This window comes from Haliotis cracherodii, unplaced genomic scaffold (assembly GCF_022045235.1).
Source record: "Haliotis cracherodii isolate W230 unplaced genomic scaffold, xgHalCrac1.p SCAF_4, whole genome shotgun sequence".
NCBI classification, from domain to species: domain Eukaryota; kingdom Metazoa; phylum Mollusca; class Gastropoda; order Lepetellida; family Haliotidae; genus Haliotis; species Haliotis cracherodii.
The window spans coordinates 31,827,016-31,842,670 of record NW_027266297.1 but is presented as its reverse complement, the minus strand read 5'-3'; the positions used below and the strand labels follow the sequence as shown (position 1 = coordinate 31,842,670).

The 15,655-nt window shown below is 40.9% G+C and overlaps 1 protein-coding gene across 2 annotated transcripts in view; it reads right to left on the bottom strand.

Annotated features, from left to right (window-relative positions):
• Positions 1-13,236, bottom strand: part of LOC139480369 (RB1-inducible coiled-coil protein 1-like) — a 63,239-nt gene extending 50,003 nt beyond the window's left edge. Inside the window, exons 1-4 of one of the 2 annotated variants that reach the window (XM_071263431.1) lie at positions 13,102-13,236; positions 11,088-11,214; positions 9,303-9,384; positions 5,149-5,169 (exon numbers count right to left, since the gene is read on the bottom strand). In XM_071263431.1, the coding sequence (XP_071119532.1) occupies positions 5,149-5,169; positions 9,303-9,384; positions 11,088-11,214; positions 13,102-13,169 (298 nt within the window). In that variant the 5' untranslated portion in view covers positions 13,170-13,236. The remainder of the gene's footprint in view (positions 1-5,148; positions 5,170-9,302; positions 9,385-11,087; positions 11,215-13,101) is intronic. The other variant, XM_071263432.1, reaches the window with a different exon arrangement.
• Positions 13,237-15,655: the final 2,419 nt, after the last annotated feature.

Sequence of the window (15,655 nt, the reverse complement as noted above, 5' to 3'; positions counted from 1 at the left end):
ATCACACACTCAGCTTTTCCCACTGGAGTGTTTAACTACATTAGGGCTACAACATCAGGACAGGTGCTGGAGGGAGGGGAGGCTGCAGACCTACGTCTCTATCACACACTCAGCTTTTACCACTGGAGTGTTTAACTACATTAGGGCTACAACATCAGGACAGGTGCTGGAGGGAGGGGAGACTGCAGACCTACGTCTCGATCACACTCAGCTTTTCCCACTGGAGTGTTTAACTACATTAGGGCTACAACATCAGGACAGGTGCTGGAGGGAAGGGAGGCTGCAGACCTACGTCTCTATCACACACTCAGCTTTTACCACTGGAGTGTTTAACTACATTAGGGCTACAACATCAGGACAGGTGCTGGAGAGAAGGGCGGCTGCAGACCTACATCTCTATCACACTCAGCTTTTCCCACTGGAGTGTTTAACTACATTAGGGCTACAACATCAGGACAGGTGCTGGAGGGAAGGGAGGCTGCAGACCTACGTCTCTATCACACACTCAGCTTTTCCCACTGGAGTGTTTAACTACATTAGGGCTACAACATCAGGACAGGTGCTGGAGGGAAGGGAGGCTGCAGACCTACGTCTCTATCACACACTCAGCTTTTACCACTGGAGTGTTTAACTACATTAGGGCTACAACATCAGGACAGGTGCTGGAGAGAAGGGCGGCTGCAGACCTACGTCTCTATCACACTCAGCTTTTCCCACTGGAGTGTTTAACTACATTAGGGCTACAACATCAGGACAGGTGCTGGAGGGAAGGGAGGCTGCAGACCTACGTCTCTATCACACACTCAGCTTTTCCCACTGGAGTGTTTAACTACATTAGGGCTACAACATCAGTACAGGTGCTGGAGGGAGGGGAGACTGCAGACCTACGTCTCTATCACACTCAGCTTTTACCACTGGAGTGTTTAACTACATTAGGGCTACAACATCAGGACAGGTGCTGGAGGGAAGGGAGGCTGCAGACCTACGTCTCTATCACACACTCAGCTTTTACCACTGGAGTGTTTAACTACATTAGGGCTACAACATCAGGACAGGTGCTGGAGAGAAGGGCGGCTGCAGACCTACGTCTCTATCACACTCAGCTTTTCCCACTGGAGTGTTTAACTACATTAGGGCTACAACATCAGTACAGGTGCTGGAGAGAAGGGCGGCTGCAGACCTACGTCTCTATCACACACTCAGCTTTTACCACTGGAGTGTTTAACTACATTAGGGCTACAACATCAGTACAGGTGCTGGAGGGAAGGGAGGCTGCAGACCTACGTCTCTATCACACACTCAGCTTTTCCCACTGGAGTGTTTAACTACATTAGGGCTACAACATCAGTACAGGTGCTGGAGGGAGGGGACGCTAAAGACCTACGTCTCTATCACACTCAGCTTTTACCACTGGAGTGTTTAACTACATTAGGGCTACAACATCAGGACAGGTGCTGGAGGGAGGGGAGACTGCAGACCTACGTCTCTATCACACACTCAGCTTTTCCCACTGGAGTGTTTAACTACATTAAGGCCACAACATCAGTACAGGTGCTGGAGGGAGGGGAGGCTAAAGACCTACGTCTCTATCACACTCAGCTTTTCCCACTGGAGTGTTTAACTACATTAGGGCTACAACATCAGGACAGGTGCTGGAGGGAGGGGAGGCTGCAGACCTACGTCTCTATCACACACTCAGCTTTTCCCACTGGAGTGTTTAACTACATAAGGGCTACAACATCAGGACAGGTGCTGGAGGGAAGGGAGGCTGCAGACCTACGTCTCTATCACACACTCAGCTTTTCCCACTGGAGTGTTTAACTACATTAGGGCTACAACATCAGGACAGGTGCTGGAGGGAGGGGAGGTGATGGGAGGGAGAGGAGGCAGCAGACCTACTTAATTCTCGGGCACACACCTGTAGCTTCATTTACTGAATCAGATTCTTAGTGGCCCCATTAGAGATTATTCAAGCAATATCATGACAGGGACACTAGAAATAGGCTTCATACATTGTACCCACGTGGGGCCTTTAGTGTGATGAGCTATTCCACTACACCACAGAGAATTAGGGGTTGCTTGATTGAATAACGGATATCTGAGAACCAAACCTAGTTGCATAGCCTTATTATCATAATACTGTAATCCCGTAATACTGTGTCAAACTTTACAGATAAGTATTTTCTCTTTCCAATCCCAAGTCCACATCTTCCTGCATACACTGTACCTGGCAACCTCACGGACTGACATCATAACATTTTATTCTGTTTTAAAATGAAGTCATAACATCATATGTAACATGCTTACGATGCCTGCTTCTATCCTAGTCATGGTATCTTATGATCATTACATGACATCCAAATATCAGAAAGATAACACACAAGATGCAGAAATAGATACAAACAGCAGCCACCAACTCGAGGCAATTCAATCAGAGGGTGACGTGGGCCTGGCTGGGTCGGCTAAGGGCGGATATTTGGTATGAGACTGGATCAATTATGTCTATTACCAAAAACCAAAGTTCAAGATGAGGAGGCATGACTCCTTGTATATGTCTATGTATTGGAATCTTTGTAGCCATATTTTCAGCATGTTTAGGATGGGGTTGAAGTTAAGTGCAGCTCTTGGTGTTCAAGACTATTGTATGATATCATTGTTGAGTGCTGATATTTTGCTATGGTATATTCTAACCTAGCAAAAACTAGACACAGTTTTGAAAGATTAGATACGACATGCTAACATTACAAGAAAAATGGTTGAGTTTGCTTTGAATATGTTCATCTCAAGTTATAATCCATGCACAATATTTCTGCAAGATATGGCATATTTCAAGTTAGGATGTCATCCATGACAGAGACAGAAGAAAGTATCAGCAAGCAACACTGAAAAGGTTTTTTTAACTACAGGAATTTCTATTAAAAAAGGGTTAGCAAACTTTGATATTGCAAGACAATAACGAAACAAGCTAACAGCACACTTATCAGTAGGAAGTTATTCTTAACTGTCACATGGCAACTTGTCTGAACTTGGTTGATGTTCTTTGAGTTAGTAGATGTTAGGTGAGGTGAAATTGGGTTTAACATCGCTTCCAAGATTATTGCACTTATATAGCGACGTGCATGCACGTGTGTGTGTGTGGCTGCTTGTACTAGTCCGGACTGATGCCGATTTATAGTGCTAGCTCACTGAGATACCATGCCGCAGTTTAACATAAATACCCCACTCAGACACAGTATACTGACTCCGAGCCGACCAGTCCTTGTTTTATCCCCTTAATATCGAGCGCCAGACAGGGTAACAACAAGTACCATCTTTTAACGTCTTTTGGTATGACGCGGCCGGGGATCGAACCCCGGACCTTCCGCTCTCCGGGCGGACGCTCTACCACTAGACCATAGAGGTGGTCCTTTGAGTTAGTAGTCATCTAAATCAAACAGGAGGTCCATGTCATAGCACTCCATGTTTCACTATCAGAGAGTATCAACTGTGTGAGTCAATGATTTCACACTGCAGTCAATCTTCCAGCTACATCACCACTGTCTGCAAATAATGGAGCCTGGGCCCAGCAGACTAGTGACTGATGGCAGGAGCAAGCACCCTGGCCTTGAGAGTACACTGACACACAGCCATTCACACAATGAGCATGTTGGGACCACACCATACCCCTCTACATCAGCTCTCACTACAAGCATGGGATGCTGGGGACATTTTCTGTTGCAGCTGTCCTCAAAATTCAACAATAGTTCTGGAAAACGTGCTCCAAAACTATGTTCTGGTCAACATACTACTATATAAACTTTCATGGATCTGCAGAAAGGGTGGGATATAATCTTGCACTGCCCGTATCGTATTTCCCTGCAAAACATACTTGTGCTGTGTCTCATACAGTTTATACATCAGTCTGTGCCTAAACTAGCTAAACTTGCCCTTTTGAAGGCTTTTATCTGAATAATGGCTGAAATAGATTTTGTAGGCACATATTTCATACTTGTTGCTAAAGATACAGACTGCTACAATGTAACTTGGACCACGGACCTGTATAACCGTTATACAAGTCCGCGCTTGGACCTTGAGAAAGTCAGCTGATAGAAAGTAGTTTCATAATCTCATTCTGTTTTCATCTAAAGGCGGACCCTCGCTCATCATTGTCATGATGAAATATTCCCCTCTTGGAGGTCTCACCTCCTCAATTTGTATTACCTAAATCATGAAAGTTGACCATGTTTGATTAGTCTGATGAACGTAGAATGAAACCTATGTAAACAGCAAGCAGTGACATGGTTCCCACTTCACATGTATTTTCAGAAAACTTGTGATTTTCTCAAACTTAGAGGAATGTTTTGGCTATTTTCTACAAATTTTACATTCCTGTTGTTCATTGTAGAACTTATTCATCAATGTCACATCTCAACTTATTGGCATATGCTCATATTTTTAATTTTCTGGAAATTCTGTGATAGAAATATTTATCCAATTTCTTCGTGGGAGCCATGAGTAAGAGCCTCTGCAATGCCCAAGCATTAAAGAAAATGAAGATAAAATATTTTTTAAAAACTCTTGCAAATACTGAATTTGACACTCAGTATTAAGACAAGTGAAAATATGAGTTTACGATACCTATACAAGGTCAAGGACAAAGAGTCTGAATTCTAATGGTTTAGAATTACATACGCTATAGATAAATATGGTAAAACAGTGATCAGTTCCTACCATATTTATCCCATTAACCAAAGTGTTCCAAATCAAGACACATATAAAGGAAGACTTCAAATTACTTTGAGCTATCTATACATGTTTACAACAACAATTCCTGATCTCCTTTGGTTCCGCAAATTAATTTTCAGACTAATAATGGGGTTTCCTTTTCAACTTAAGCTACAAAAATACAATAACATATACATGTATAGATATGACATTAGTCGTACAGGGATTTGGAAAACAGACAAAAGAAACAATTCTTACAGATGTAAAAAAATAGAGAAAAAAGAAATATGACAAAAAGAAATCACTATAGCTGTATATTGTTTACACAGCTTCGACTCGAATGTTTTGGGTCTTGGTTTTCAGGGCAGTTTTGAAACACTCTGATTAGGATGTGGATAGCTTATCACCGGTGAGTCACCATGACAAGAACAATAGCACACTTACCTGGTCTCTCAGAGCGAGTACCTACAGGTGATAGATACACAGTTAGGTTACTGTCTTCTATGTAGTTACCTTGTCGCTGACGTTACTTTAATTAAGGTTGCACTAGTACTAAAACAGTGCCATTATTACCAATGACTGACCCATCATTCCCAGCAAAAAGATATTGTTAGAAAAAATGAAAAGAATTGTTGACAACTTGGTGCATGTGGACAGACATCTTTTTATAAGCAACTTTTACACATTTTAACAGAGTATTTTCTTGTGTATAATGCACACTTGAGTATAATGCATACAGCTCATTCTTGGGTCCTGGTTTCTGGGAAAATTGCATGTTTTATATAATACTCAGTCAAAATACACATTGTATCGTTTAGGTGAACAAAATGACATAACCAACTTGGTCAATGAAACACTGAAGTTTGTAATACCAGATTACTAAACATGATGATTTACTGTTATAATAGGCATATTATTTTTTGCACAGATTATGATATTGGGAGTAACTATCTCATAAAATAAGCCTGAAATAGCAATCGGTTGTCCACACATTTTCTCCAGTGACCTACCGGCAACTGAGATAAAAAATACCCAATATTATAAATATCCATTATAATGACATTTACTGAGCAACCTTATTAAAATTAGTTCTTTGTTCTTGCTAACGCTAAACAAACATCTGTGTACATCCCATTACGGGTCACATCAGAATGACCTTCAATCCGACCAATCAGAGCATCGCTGACCAGACTGGCAAGGTGACAGTCGGAATGTGTTTTCTGATCATGCAATCTCGAAAAGGTCCACAGAGGGTATTCCAAACAACAGATACGAGCTGTATGACTGATTCTGATAAAATCATGGTATATCTTTCTCTTCAATGGTATAAACATTTGAATGGAAGAGATTTTGTACACCCCGTGAGGAGTACAGCCATACAATCTAGACCATCAATGAGACATTCCAGAATGTTGTTTCGTTCAGTTTTCAAATTTTGAATGAAAAACATTGTGACAAAACTCTTCAAAGCTTTTTTCTGAGAATGGAAGTTGCCAGTTTGAAACTGGCGTCGCTCAGCTCGAGAAAGCTGTTTTCTGATTGGTTAATGTTGACTTCTTATTCACTTCATTAGTCGGTCAAGGTCACAAAAGGTCGTTCTGACATATCCTGTAGTGGAAAGTTCTCGGATCTTTGTTTAAATGGTAGCAAGAACTAAGATCTGATTTTAATGAGATTGTTTACTGAGTTATGTCTTCTTACTGAGTTACCATATCTGTGCTTGTATTCAGGCTCTTATCTCAACAATCACCACAGCTGCAGTGATGATGCTCTATATAACATCCCCACTATAATTCTAGAATATGAAGCTGATATTGCTTTGAAACTCACACAACTTACATTATATCATAATACTACTTTGAAAGAGTACAATTTGAAGATATCACTAATATTAGTATGTTAATTCTGCAACAACTTCCACGACAACTGTATCCTGCTAGTTTAGTATTCACAAATATCTCACACGTAAATTGCACACAGTGTTTGAAATGAGGCATGAAGTTGCTGAATGTCAAGGGGTCCATGTTTTGTTGTTTGTTTGTTGTTTAACACTGCACTCAGCAATATTCAAGCTATATGACGTCGGTCTGTAAATAATCGAGTCTGGACCAAACAATCCAGTAAATAATATCATGAGTATTGATCCATGCAATTGGGACACTGACATGCATCAACCAAGTCAGCAAGCCTGATCCTGTTAGTCGCCTCTTACGACAAACAAACAAAGTCGCTCCTTACAGCAAGCATGGGTTGCTGAAGACCTATTCTACCCCCGATCTTCACAGGTCCTTGTCATAACCCTAACGGTAAAAGTAAAAGAATTAAGGAGCCCCTACATCAAAATACCACAGGAGAGAAGACCTCAACACCCTTACATCACCCACCCACTCGCCCTTCATCCTTTCAAACACTGTGTACAGTACTACTTTCCAAACATGACTTCATTAACCATGCTAACTACACATATTGTTTTAGACAGAATAAATACATTCTGTGGCATTTGATTGGCTAACCAAGCAAAAATGTTTTGTGTTTATGTCTCAAAAAGCAAAAAAAAAGAAAGGCCACACCCACTAATAAACTATTGTTTCCTGATTGGCTGATAACAGAATGAGGGGCAATGCTGTGTTGCATTATTGTGCCCTTCAATATCACTGATTCTGTACTGTTGTCTACAGTTTTATGTTTGCTAATCTTTAAATAAGCAATCTGTGAAGTTATTCCTGTTGAATTATTTATAAGAATTGATTTGGATATGTATTTGCATTTATGGAGCTATAAATGTGAAAACTGATGTGCATATTTTGCACAGTTTGCACACCAGCTTGTTTTATTTATACCTCCATAAACTCAAACAATATTGAAGTCAACTCTTAAGTAACTTCCTTTATTTATCATTATTTATGCATGTTGAGTACAAAGTTGGATTATATATCTGATATGATATGGTCAGTAACATAAGACATAACAGTAATCTGACCTCAATGAGCAGGTTATCCAACTAACATTTCTCAATATACATCAGTGTTGGTAACCATAGAGACACTGATTGACTGAATACACATCCACACACTGTGTGGTTCAGTCGGTGAAGTGATTGTTTTTTTGTTGTTTAATGCCGCACTCAGCAATATTCCAGCTACATGATGGCAGTCTGTAAATAACTGAGTCTGGACCAGACAACCCAGTGATTGACATCATGAGCATCGATCCACGCAATTTGATGACATGCATCGACCAAGTCAGCAAGCCTGACCACCCGATCCCGTTGGTCGCCTCTTACGACAAGTATAGTCGCCTTTTACGGCAAGCATGGGTTGCTGAAGACCTATTCAACCCTGGATCAAGCAAATGACTAAAGAATAGATTTATATCCACTCAATTAGGGACTGAAATAACCCTGTACCTTGAACCCACTGATAAATCAGGAAAATTAAACTATTATGTCATACAACATGGATAGATATGGTCACACAATATGAATAGATATATTGTGCTTCATTACTAGTTCACCTTGTTGTTATTGTTGGGGGTATGTTTGTTACATATGAGTGCTTGTCATACAGCCGGTTAACACATAGTTCATCCCACCCTTGAAAGACACATGTCTGACATCAGCACCCCTCTTTTCTTTAACTTGGGATGAGACAATGTGTTCTTGATTGTCCTTAGGGGTCACAGGACTTCACTGTACTTCATCAAGATCACTTATTATACAGGTATATCATATGTAAAAGGTTAAATGGGATTTAACGGCAGGTCCAAGATTATTGCACTCATAAAGCAACGTGCATGAACGCATGTGTGTGGCTGCTTGTACTATTTCAGAATTATGCTGATTTCATTGTGCTCGCCCACTGAGATACCATGCCGCAGTTTAACATGAATACCCCACTCAGACACAGTATACTGACTCTGAGCCGACCAGTCCTTGTTTTAGCCCCTTATTGCCAAGCGCCAGGCAGGGTAACAACAAGTACCATCTTTAAAAGTCTTTTTGTCTACACGGCTGGGATCAAACCCTTGACCTTTCTCACTAGGGGTGGATGCTTTACCGCTAGACCAGGGAGGCAGTCCAAAACATTTAATGAAGAGGTATAGTTTTATCAATGAGGATGTTATACTGCTGTTCTACAGAGTGGTTAAATTTTAAGATTCTGAATAATATGAAAAACAGTTCTTTAAATGTGAATGCATTAAGGAATGTGTTGAATGAGTGAATGTTTTAGATTGCGATCAGTAATACAGTATGACACCCTCGTATTGGAACAGACAAACCAGTGATTGATAGAATGAGCAACAGTAATATTATAAATTTTATCCATACAATAATTTCTAGCATGGAGCATTGGAGACCTTCTCTGTTCTGGAATATATTACTGATAAGTTAAAACATTCAATTTGTTCATTTGACTAAAGTTAATCTGTCATGTCTGGTGGGAATTGCAACACGCAGCCTTCCAATTGTAGGTGTTCTTAAACTTTCTGTTAAGAAGGGTATCCATCAAATTAACTACTGTCAGCCCACTTGGATAATGATATCCTGGGTACCAGTCAGTTCTGTGAGTCATGTACAGTTTCATCAATGCTGAACTCACCTGATCCATAGTGTATGCTGGGGGAGGGGGGCGTGGCCGCCTCTATGGTGGTTTTGCTGAACAGGAAGATTGGGTTGGTGTCCTGTGAAGAGTGATAGAATAATAGAATATTAATAAAAACATCAAACGTGTAAGAACAAGATGATACTTAACTTTCCTATTTCTTTGAATTAAATGATGTACAGTGTTAATAAGTGACACCAATTCAACTGAATCTTGAAGCCACTTATGTAATGAATCTACCTTGGCTAAAAAAAAAAATAGTCTTGGTTTTCAGGCACTGGCTGCATCATCATAAAGTTTGCAGCATGTTTCGTTTATATTTCCATTTTTTTTAAATAATTTAAAAATCCTTAAATATTCCAAGTCCAACGGTAGTCAAATACTGTATTCCAGTATTTTACTCATCAAGGAATACATTTATGTTGGGAGGCCCTTTCCCAGGTTGATTGTACACAATTGCTTTATTGGTTACATACTAGTTGTTCACACCCACACCACACACACCACACCCCCGCCATCCCCCCAAAAAAGACACCGCCTGCCCACACTATATTTTCAAAAAACATTGCCTGAGAACCAATTCTTATATTTTTTTAAGCCCCATACATCTCTCTACCTTGAGAGTGAGGATCAAATCTGCTATTCACACTCTTGGTGTGACAAGTGACAAGTCTTGGTGACTGCCAAACCTGAGTCAGTTTTCTTTGACAGAATCATTCCACCAGGAGGTGATGTGAAATGAGGTTTAATTTCACTTTCAAGATAATAACATTCATATAGTGACATGCATGCATACATGTGTGCGTGTGGATGCTTGTACTAGTCCGGATTAATGTCGTTTTTACAGTGCTAGCCCACCGAGATACCACGTAGGCATATTTAAAATGGATACTCCACAAAGACATATTATACGGACTCGAACCCAGGCAGTCTTTGTTTCATCCACTTAACGTTAAGCACCAGGCAGGTCAACAACAAGTACCATGTTTTGGTAAGATGCAGCCAGGTTTCGAATCACTGTCCTTGTGCTGTCACAAGATCAAGGAGGCACCCCTTTTAAACTTGACAGCAACTTAACATTCATCAAATAATTAGAATTAAGAATACTTTTCACAATAATGCAGCTTAAAGTACTGAGTACTATTCAACCTCATGGCTGCACAAGCTTGGAATATGAACAGACGGATCCCAAGGCTACGGCTACAGATATCCAAACCAGGAAGGTTGACATTTTTAGTCACAGGAGAAGTGAGAGGGTGGGGCAGTGATTTTGCTCGAGACAAGTGGTATGAGCATAATCTGAAGCCTTTCATTTGATGACAATCTTCTACATCATTACCAATTTGGAAAAAATACATGACAATAGTGTTAACAATCATCAGATATGAGTGAGTGTGTGAGTTTACAAAGTAAGGAGTAAGTAGGGTACATTACATACATAGTTAAGCGCGAGTGAGTGAGTTGGGTTTAACGCTGCTTTTAACAGTATTACAGTTATATCATAGCGTGTCAGCTTAATGTGGGAGGAAAGCCCGAAGTGATGCAGGTCTTAGACGTTTACCACTTCGGTGAAACCTACAAGCATGGATCTAGTGCTGACAAACGTAGAAACATAATCAGGGTGAACTGGGATTCGAACCCACAATCATAGGTTTCTGGCGTGCCCAAGGGGCGCAACTCTGCACACAAAGTGCGGCGCCTTAGACAACTGGGCCACCTGGGCCCCCTCATCAAATATGAAAAGAACCGTTCTGAAGGCCTGAGGTAGTGAACGAGTTGTACCGTGCCAGCGCTGTACTTGGCCACCCTCTGTGTGGGGTCGAGGCTCTCCCCACCACTGATGAGAAGCACCTGCTTGTCCTCGGAGATGTGGCACATGCTGGAGATGACTGACTGCAGAACCGACACACTGCAACACAACAGTCTCAGACACTGAATACAACACTGCTGGATCATGGACAACATGGGTCCTACTCACAATAATCATTGTCAACATTCAGTTTCACATTTTTAACCTGGAAAGCCTATGGTGTTTTTGATAATCAATCATTTGCATGATTAGCAACCTAAAACATCTTGTATCTTATCCAACTTTCATTAGGAAAAATGGAGGAAGGAATGATTGCAAAAATAGCATATCTCTTATGACAAAATATACTTATTCCATGTTAAAACAAGGCAAAAAGTGAGCAGGGCTCACTAATACCCCCGATCCCCGTCCCCCAACATCAGCTGAAGAACAATTTTGATATTCTAGATATATATTGATGCCTTAACGTTTGAGCCGGTTTCTCTTGAATGATATAAGACTGGTGCATCATCGGCAAGCTTGGACATGAAAAAAGCAATATTTTCTCAGAAAATCCACTTATCGAAATCAAACTTTGCACTGCACCTTTCCTACTGGCAAAGAAACTGTAACCCCAATTAGAAAATAATCCAGGAAGTAGTTTTCAAGCTATAGGTCGCACAAATGACTTATGTTGAAGGAAAAAAGACATTCAACATGTTCAAAGTTCAAAACTTATGTGTATTTTTTTAGAAAATACACATATCAAAATCAAACTTTGCACTGCACCTCTTTTATTAGTATTCCCAAACTTTGAAAAGAATCCATGCAGTAGATTTCAAGTTATAGGTCGCACAAATGTTTAAGTAAAAATATTCAAAACATGGAACATGTCCTCGTTAGGAGGAAGGAGCTAACAAACGGAATTTTCAGTTAAATTTATCCTTGGTATCCGCAGTGTGAGCAATCTCATTAAAATCAGATCTTAGTTTTCGGAGGAGTTGAGGACATCCAATTACGGGTCATGTCAGAACGACCTTTTGCAAACAATTGGCCGACCAATGAAATGACCGACAATAAATCGACATTTGCCAATTAGAAGGCAGCTATCTCGAGCTTTGCGGCAATAGTTTCAAACTGGCGACTACGCTACGAAACATATTTTGACGTATTCTCGATTTAAAAATTTAAACCTGACCAAAACAACATTCTAGAATGGCTTATAGATGGCCTAGATTGTATGAGTATAATCATAAAACCCGTAACTGTCGTTCGGAATACCCTCTGTTAAATTTTTCGTAGTTGCATGATCATGATGATTAGAAAACACATTCGGACTGTCACTTTCAGGATCTAGTAAGCGACACCCTGATTGGTTGGATGAAAGGTCGTGCTGACGTGACCTGTAATGGGATGTCCTCAGATCTTTGTTTAGCGGCAGCGAGAACTTAGATCTTATTTTAATGAGATTGCAGTGTGAGAATCTTATCAAAATTGTGTCCAGCACTAACACCTGAGTTCTCATTCATGACCAGCTCGTGTTATTCCGGGACATGCCGATTGGCGACTCATGCCCATCTTGTGGCCATTTTTGCAACTGGTGTTCTGTCTAAGAGCAAACAGGCATAGTTAAAAGAATTGTCAACTCGTTATGATTCACGTTTATTTTCCCCATGACATATATATTCCAAATTCTGTTTAAACACATCAGGACTTAAGGTATTTATACAGTGTGATTGAACACATTTAACTGTATCTAGGGTATATTTTTAGATGCAAGACATATGTAAAATCAAAAATAATTCCAAAGGGATTCTTTGACCGAAGTACTTGAAGTCATACCCACATTCTGATTGGTTTGAGGTATTGTCACACATAACATTCATCGTTAGGGGGACTAGTCTTCTTGCAGGTTACGGAAAGGGGTGAGTGGTGACGAATGCCGAGTCCTCAGTCATAAATGTGTTTAATATTTAATCAACACGAGACAGGATACTTGGTACTTACTTTTCCATGGCCAGGTTCATGTCAAAGGTCATCATAGTGCCAGTATCCACATGGAAGATGTACAACATGGCTGGTTGTTAAATTGTCAAACCAGCTCTTTTCTCAGTTGTCTCACATGGCAGCAGACATCTCACCTCTACAACACTGGAAACAGACAATTTAGTTTAAACTGACAGTTGTTATATATTGTCAAACCAGCTCTTTTCTCAGTTGTCTCACATGGCAGCAGACATCTCACCTCTACAACACTGGAAACAGACAATTTAGTTTAAACTGACAGTTGTTATATATTGTCAAACCAGCTCCTATCTCAGTTGTCTCACATGGCAGCAGACATCTCACCTCTACAACACTGGAAACGGACAATTTAGTTTAAACTGACAGTTGTTATATATTGTCAAACCAGCTCCTATCTCAGTTGTCTTACATGGCAGCAGACATCTCACCTCTACAACACTGGAAACGGACAATTTAGTTTAAACTGACAGTTGTTATATACTGTCAAACCAGCTCCTATCTCAGTGAGTTGTCTCACATGGCAGCAGACATCTCACCTCTACAACACTGGAAACAGACAAGTATAAAGTTTTAAAATGAAAGTTGTTAAATTGTCAAACCACCTCCTTACCATGCTTACTCACGTGTGTCTCACAGTAGCAGATTCTGTACACATGTACGGTTTGTTTGTTGCTTAACGCCACACTCAGCAATATTGCAGCTATATGACGGCGGTCTGTAAATAATCAAGCCTGGACAAGTCCATTGATTGATATCATGAGCATCAATCACGCAATTGGGATACGATGACATGCATCAACCAGGTCAGCAAGCCTGAATCCAAAGACACCCTCCCCCTCCCCCTCCCCCCCGATCCCATTAGTCGCCTCTTATGACAAATAGTCGCCTCTTACAACAAGCATGGGTTGCTGAAGACCTATTCTAACAAGGATCTTCAGCGAGCCTGACCACCCGATCCCGTTAGTCACCTCTTACAACAAGCACAGGTTACAGAAGACCTAGTCTACCCCGGATCTTCACGGGTCACATGTTCTGAATCAAGCCCAGGTCATTAGCAGGTAGTGTGAATGCTGAAAAACTCTACAAGCCACAAACTTTTCTCACCATGTTCACAATTTCATCTATGAATATTCAAAGAATAACTATGAAAAGAGAAACAATGATCTGTAGGAAAGGCTCTTATACAGATGTTACTGAATCGATATAGAAAATATGACAAGCTGATAAATCCTCTGATTGGCTAAAATAGCAGCATCAGCACTTCACTAGTTTGTAAACACTAGGATCCTCCATCAGCCAGGAAGACACAGCGCTGACATGCGGTGTAGTAGTGATGTGTGTCTATTTATAGTCAGGTACTTAAATGAGGCTGTTTATAAATCAAAGAAGTCAAGTGGCCATTGGCCTGGTTTAGTTTAGGCCAAACTGTTGCCTTATCATGCTTACAGTGAAGACTTATGCACATGTTTCAAGAATAATATTGCTCCATGTGTGATGTCATCTAGTGCTCATTGGTCTGAACACATGCTAGTTTGCTTTTCTCAGGAACGAAGTTGGGGCATATGTTTGTTTGTTTGTTTGTTTGTTTGTTTGTTGTTCAACGCCGCACTCAGCAATATTCCAGCTATATGATGGCAGTCTGTAAATAATCGAGTCTGGACCAAAGTGAGTGAGTTGGGTTTAATGCCGCTTTTAGCAGTATTCCAGTTATATCATGTCGTGACAGCTTAATGTGGGAGGAAAGCCTGAAGGGAGGCTGGCCTAAGACATTTCCCGCTTTGGTGAAACCCACGAGCACAGGTATGGTGCTGACAAACCTAGAAACATAATCAGGGTGAACCAGGATTCGAACCCACAATCATAGGTTTCTGGCGTGCCCAAGGGATGCAACTCTGCACAGCGAATCATGGCACCTTAGACGACTGGGCCACCCGTGCCCCCTGTCTGGACAAGACAATCCAGTGATTGACATCATGAGCATTGATCTACGCTATTTGGATAGGATGACATGCATCAACCAAGTCAGTGAGCCTGAGCCGATCCCGTTAGTCGCCTTTTACAGCAAGCATGGGTTGCTTAAGACCTATTCACATGAGACATGCAGCCAGCAACCACTAAGACACAACAATTGAATCAATGGCACATGTGTCATGTGGTCAGACAGCCACTAAGACACAACAGTTGAATCAGTGACACATGTGTCATGTGATCAGACAGCCACTGAGACACAACAATTGAATCAATGGCACATGTGTCATGTGGCCAGCAACCACTAAGATACAACAGTTGAATCAATGGCCAGCAACCACTAAGACTCAACAATTGAATCAATGGCACATGTGTCATGTGGTCAGACAGCCACTAAGACACAACAGTTGAATCAGTGACACGTGTCATGAGGTCAGCAGCCACTAAGACACAACAGTTAAATCAGTGACACATGTGTCATGAGGTCAGCAGCCACTAAAACACAACAGCTGAATCAGTGACACATGTGTCACGAGGTCAGCTGCCACTAAGACACAACAGCTGAATC